The sequence below is a fragment of the Octopus bimaculoides genome, chromosome 11 (genome assembly GCF_001194135.2).
Source record: "Octopus bimaculoides isolate UCB-OBI-ISO-001 chromosome 11, ASM119413v2, whole genome shotgun sequence".
NCBI lineage: Eukaryota > Metazoa > Mollusca > Cephalopoda > Octopoda > Octopodidae > Octopus > Octopus bimaculoides.
This window is the reverse complement of record NC_068991.1, coordinates 5,634,761-5,641,770: the sequence shown is the minus strand read 5'-3', so window position 1 is coordinate 5,641,770 and position 7,010 is coordinate 5,634,761. Positions and strand designations below refer to the sequence as shown.

The window sequence follows — 7,010 nt, the reverse complement described above, 5'->3', positions numbered from 1 at the left end:
CACACACACACACACACACACACACACACACACACACACACACACACACACACACACACACACACACACAAATACACACATATATAAATGTGTGTGTGTGTATATGGGAGTATCCACGTTCTCTCTGACTGTCTTTACCCTAACACATCACCAAGAGCTCATCTTTTCACATAATATATGTCTGTTATCCGTGTTTTCCAAACGATTTATTGATACTACAGTAGTATCCTAGCGCTATATTGCTCTCAACTTGTAAATATATAATGTACTGTAGCTGCTAAATCATCATGCCATGTTGTATACATTCATACGTTGCGATACACTCACGCTTACACAGACACATTCACACACAAAAATATATACATTAAAACATTTGTATATATATATATATATATATATATATATATATATATATATATATATATATATATATATATATATATACATATGTACATTTATATATATATAATGTATATATACATATGTGTATATATACAAATATATATACATATGTAAGTATGCATATATAAATATATATGTATTCATATATTTATATATGTCGGTGTCTTTATATGCTCATATGCATATAGATGTAGTATTAGTGCTTGTGTTTGGATGTATGTGTGTGTGTGTGTGTTGTTATGAATTGTTCTAGTTCACCAGTCCCGTAGGATTTGTCGATTAACAAGGCTCGGTAATCCCTCTTGGAATGATGTCGAATGCAATTAATGGTTCTGGAAAGAAACAGAAAACGAAAAGATTTTCAATTAAAGAATTATGAGGAACACACAGTGAAATATTGTCTGTGAGACAAGAACAACAGCAACAACAACGACAAAAACAATACTAACATCAGCAATAACAGCAACCACAACAATGACAACAACAACAGCAGCATCTTTCACTTTAACCCTTGCTTGGAGGAAAGCTCTATACAATTGCTTGATCTGTCAGAAATAATAGACAAACTTTTCCCGAAAATAAGTTCACTATAAAGCCTTAGAAATAAAATAAAAAGCGATACCAACTATGCTGATAAATTATAAACAAAAGTAAAATATTAATTAAATGATATTATCAAAATTCGTTGTTATTTCCATACATGCAATAAAGTCAGCCTCTGCACTTGTAGATTTGGGAAACGTCTTGGTTTGCGTGTGCATATGAATGCACATATATCTTAATGCTACTTGTTTCTAGTTATGAACGTCATCTATTCATCCTTTGATCTCTCCAATAGTATAAAGAGACGTAAATTTTCATGTTGGTATAAAAAATCAGCACGTGTGGGCGTGCGTGCGTGCGTGTGTATGTGTATATGTGTAAACAGGTAGAAAATGCAGTTATAAGTCAAAATGGAACGATAAATCTTAGCTGATATCTACGAGAGGTTTTATCATCTCTTTGTGAAGGCCTGCTGGGAAATATCCTCAAATTTAGAGTCCGCTAAAGGCATTCAGGCTTCCAAGAATGAAGAGGAACTAGAGTTTGTCCGGAAGCACGTAGCAAAGACTAGATTAATAACTAGGAGCAAGTGATGATGCATCGAATATTCGCTAATGGCAGAATAGTCCCGTGGTAGTCACGTGTTCTGCTATTATGAGTATGTAAAACACAAATGCAGAGAAGCATTAGATTGTTGCAGGGGGGGATTTGAAGAATTGTTAGTAAGAGAAAAAAGACAATAGGTAAAACATTTTGAGAAGCACTGGCATATATGATTGCTTCGTAAACAGACTATATATGGCATATTTGGCAGTGTCTTTACCATCATCAAATCATACATAACGGGAAAAAGTTTTGTCGTCAGCGGTCAATTCCTTGATATTTATAACATCAATTCGGCGATGACCGAGATATTTGCAGAGGAAACTACAGTCTTTCTGTATTATTTACCGGACAAAATTATAAGATTCCTACATTAATATATTTGCGAGGAATATCGAACTTGTAACCTTGTTTTTAAGAACGTCACATACCTGTGTTTAATGGGAAATACTTTTAGTTATCTAATTTCGTGAAATGGAAAATAAATAGGTTTATATATTTAATGACTCCAAAACCTATATCACGAAAACCTACATCTGATTTTATTTCAATGGATGGCAGCTTGAAAATTGTCTCCTTTAATGCACATACGTCTTAAATTCTCACCTGATTTGAGATTGGACTTTCATATTACTTATGTTATCAGGGTGTCACTTAGAATGGCAGACTCGTTCTATCCCCGGGACAAGTTCCTAACATCTGAACTCTATCGTCTCTCTACAACAGCCAACTCAATCCAAAAATGAAGTCGAAGAGACAGTCGAAGAGACAGTTGATGAGTTCTTTATGTTCTTACAACGGACCTGTCATCAACAGAATATTGCAGACTTGTTCTATTTACTGTGACTCTCAGAGACCGTTTTCAGTTGGACTTCATTCCCTGGCTCCACCAGTTCCACAATTTTCACCAGAGCTCGGTTTATCAAATTTAGTAAATCTTATTCGTACTTTCCGGTTATCTCTCAGAAACGCTACGATTTCCACGAACAAATCTTTACCCACCCACAATACTTGATTTGTGGAAGAAACACACCCCCTCTCCCTCTCTCCATTCTTCGCCTGCAGGATATTATCATGATTTCTTTGAATTTAGGGTTAATAAGTACTTGGTCTAATATTAGTGTTTTCCTTATCGTAATGTTTTTATCGGCTCTTTTTATGACCATCTCATTTTACATAGTTTTATTAGTTTCTTTATTACCATCACACCTTATTTTATTGCTATCACTTATATTAGCACCTCATTATATTACCTATTATCGTTCTTTATTTACTTTCTAAAATATACGCTGCATATTTCTTGTGGAAGTTATGTTAATCCTCAGTGTTCTAACTCTAAAAATGGCCAATGGACCATACTTTGGTGATTTCGAGTAAAAATAAGTTTGATATCAGAAAATAGAATAATCAAAATATGTCGTCCTTAATTTTAAGACGTATTGAGATAAAAATGTAGGATTGATTTTAACTCTTCCTCAAAATGTATGTAGGTGTTGGTTATATGTGTCTTTAGGGGTTCTTTATAAGCGCCCTTTAATTCATCTGAATTGCTGAATACCATCGTTGTGTGATATATTTGTTTCATATGCCACCACTTTAGAGAGGCCGGTTTGTTTATGTCCCCATAACATAGCGTTTCGGCAAAAAACTACCGATAGCATAATTACCAAACTTAAAAAAGTAAGCATAAATACTGGGGGCAATATGTCTGCCTAAAACCCTTTAAGGTAGTGCCCCAGCATGGCCCCGTTCAAATGATTGAAACAAGTAAAAGATAAAAGAAATACAAACGTTGTTTCGAGTCACTCCTATGACACTAACGAATATAATGCAGGCATTTATACCACTGAGCTTTAAAGCATCGACAAACAGACAGATAATGACTCATACGCATACTACGAAAATAAGTGAACACATATACACACACACGCGCGAGCGTGCGCATGCGCACACATATTTATGTATCAAAAGAGAGCAAATAAAACGAGTCTATTGAGTTTATATTACTAAGGGCGAGAAAGGCTTGTGGTTTGCGCAGTGACTTTTACTAAATGGATAAAGGAATTCTTTGAATGGTAAATGATCAGAGACGAATATATTTTAGGATTTAGACCATTGCAGACAATCGTTTGCCTCCGTTTCATGTTCTCTCTCTCTCCCCCTCTCTCTCTTTCTGTCTTTCTCTCTCTCTCACACACATCATTCTCGCTCTCCCTTCTATAGGAAAACCGTGTCTTAAAGATTTTCGACTAAATACGATTATAGTGCTGCAGTATGCGGCCATTATAATTAAATTCGAGACAACTTCTGCAGCAGCGATAGTTAATTAATCTTTTAAATTAAACTAGTTAAATTTATCACTCATTCCAAGACACTCGTTTGCCATTCAGTTACAAACACTAATAAACAATCTTTGTCTTTCGATTGCTAATTTCTCCTCTATGGTCGCCGGTCCCACAGACGATTGCAGTGACAGTCAAACTGACGGGTTTTCCAGACCAAGATTAATAAAATTATAATTTGTTCGGCGAAAAGGGAAGAAATTTAAAGACAAAATATTCCAATGATAATTTCCGCACTTTTCAGGGCTTCAGGATTTCACCGTGACCCTGATATGGTGGCTAATGGGTGGTATACCTTGCCAATGTGCAACCCGGGATTTTCTCCGGGACTACTTAATGAGTATTTCCAAAAAACTGGGGACCCCATGGATGGCAGTTTTCATCACCACGCAATGAAGAATATGAAACGCCAAATAATGAAGTACGTTCTAACATACTTAATGTGGTGGGGGTGGTAGTGGGCGGTAGGGGTGGTTTCATTAATTAAGACCACTCCTCTGTGAAGGAGAGGTAAATATTGCTGAATAGTGATTAACAAAACCAATCACTAGGAAGGGAGCTACTAAAAATAATTACACCAGTTACCTTTTTTGCGAAGTACAATGAAATACGATATGTAATGGGATACATGTTTTAGTAGTGAAGGGAAGATCTATGGAAACTTAGGACATGTTCCAGGCTTTTTAGATCTCCTTAGCGAAGCAGATTTATTCAGGTTTTTGCTAAAACAGGGGTTCTCAACCATTTTCTTACTTCTGGACCCCTTTTATTCTTACTTCTGGACTCTAATAACCATTTGATGTCTAAAAAAATTCTTGTTGTTATAATTAAATATTATTAAGAATTGTATAAAAAATATGTTAAAACAGTTTACGTATTGTAGAAGTGCAACCGATTTATTGCACAGAAATCTTAAGAATAAAATTCTACATGGAACCACAAGAGTCATATGGACCCACCCCCACCCCCCACCACGAATCGCCCGGACTCTTAAAGATCACATACACTGCGGTTGAGAATCACTGTGCTGAGTCAATGGAGAGAAAGTAATGTACTTACCACGAACTTGATCTCACTTTGTCTGTCTCTCATTTATAAGGGACCAGGTTTTCATTCCTCTCTATATCGCTTATTCACTTTCAGAAGGGAGAAATAGAAAAGAGGGAGATAGAAAGAGGAAGAGACAGAGATAGATAGCAAAAGAAAAAAAAGAACGAAAGAAAAGAAATGAGAAAAGCAAGTCAGAAAGAAAGATAGAATGAATGTACGAATGAAAGAATGAAAGGATGAACGAAAAAGAAATATTACAGAAAACGGTTTAATATTTATAACATGAATAGCAACGAATAAAATCAACGAGAAATAAACCTACGAGACAAAACAAATCTCTCTCAATGTCTCTCAGTCTCTCCCTCTCTCTTTCTTTCGTGCTCTCTGTAGCTCATCCCCTCTCTCTCTCTCTTACAAACACACACACACACACACACACACACACACACACACACACACACACACACACACACACATAACAGGAGATTTTAAGGGGACTTAATTCAATGGATGGATTTGAATGAACTACCTTCGTAAAATCACAAAACATCTACAAACATTATCCTCACCTTTATACAGTAGATGGTGGCACATGCATCGCCATAATCACAAGCAATATAGACTAACAAGGAAGTCTGTCTCTACGTTGAGGCTAGAAGGACACATTGGATAGTGTAGTCCTAGTACATATTGTCTGAACCAAGAATAAGACGCCCATCAGCGGAAACCACCTATCTATCTATCAATCAATCTATCTATCTATCTATCTATCTATCTATCTTATTTCTTTACTACCCACAAGGGACTACACACAAAAGGGACAAACAAGGACAGACAAACGGATTAAGTCGATTATATCGACCCCAGTGATTAACTGGCACTTAATTTATCGACCTCGAAAGGATAAAAGGCAAAGTCGACCTCAGCAGAATTTGAACTCAGAATGTAGCGACAGATGAAACACTGCTAACGGCGTGCTAACGTTTCTGCCAGCTCACCACCTTTCTCTCTCTCTCTCTCTCTCTCTCTCTCTCTCTCTCTCTCTCTCTCTCTCTCTCTCTCTCTCTCTCTCTAACTATTTGTCTGTCTCATTAGCTGTCTATCAATGGTATATTAGCGTCCATATAAACACAGAATCTTACAGTCGAGTCTAAATGAGTTGCTCCCGTTAGAGCAACGATCGAGAATTTAGTGTCGAAATTTTAGTTATCACCAAAATTAACTTCTGTGCTGGGAATGCAATAAACATGCATTAAACTTGCAGAAGCTAATGAAGTGCAGCATTCATTAAGTTGGTTGCACAGAAATTCAGAATTCCTGAATGTAATCTTCAACCATATCAGAGTCATTTAATAAATTTATTTATTTATTCTACGTTTTGTATGGAATCTTACATAAAGTAACGTTCATTCATCGTACAAAACACATACTCATGAGGTGTGGTCCCTGGAAGGTTTCGAAGAAAGGGCAAAGGTCAGAAAGGAATATAATTCCAAGAGAAAAGGGCGTAATAACATTATTTCGAAGGGTGCGCTTCTTTTTTTAGAGGTACACATGCCCCTTAGGCTCCACCTTGGGTCCGCCCCTGCATACATATCGATTTTAAATTTTGTCACAAAGCCAGCAGTTAAGGGGTAGGAGTACATCGACCCCAACCACGAGCCCGGTGGTATTTATTTTATCGACCCCGAAAGGATGAAAGAACAACGTCGTCCTCGGCGGAACTTGAACTCAGAACAGTATTTGTCCGGCTGCTGCTAGCTTCGCGCCTTAATACATACATATATATTCTTTTATTCTTTGTTTCAGTCATTTGACTGCGGCCATGCTGCAGCATCGCCTTTAGTCGAAAAAATCGACCCCAGGACTTATTCTTCGTAAGCCTAATATTTATTCTATCGGTCACTTTTATATATATATATGACAGGCTTCTTTCAGTTTCCATCTACCAAATCCATTCACAAGGCTTTGGTCGACCCAAGGTATGATAAAGTAGGACAGAACCCGGAACCATGTGATTGGGAAGCAAGCTTCTTATCATACAGCCATTTACATATATATATATATATA

General features: G+C 36.7%; 1 protein-coding gene across 1 annotated transcript in view; it reads right to left on the bottom strand.

Moving 5' to 3' along the window:
• Nucleotides 1–521: 521 nt before the first annotated feature.
• Nucleotides 522–7,010, bottom strand: part of LOC106868317 (carbonic anhydrase-related protein 10-like) — a 242,756-nt gene continuing 236,267 nt past the window's right edge. The window contains exon 10 of the mRNA XM_052971496.1: nucleotides 522–734. Coding sequence (XP_052827456.1) covers nucleotides 682–734 — 53 coding nt within the window. The 3' untranslated portion in view covers nucleotides 522–681. The remainder of the gene's footprint in view (nucleotides 735–7,010) is intronic.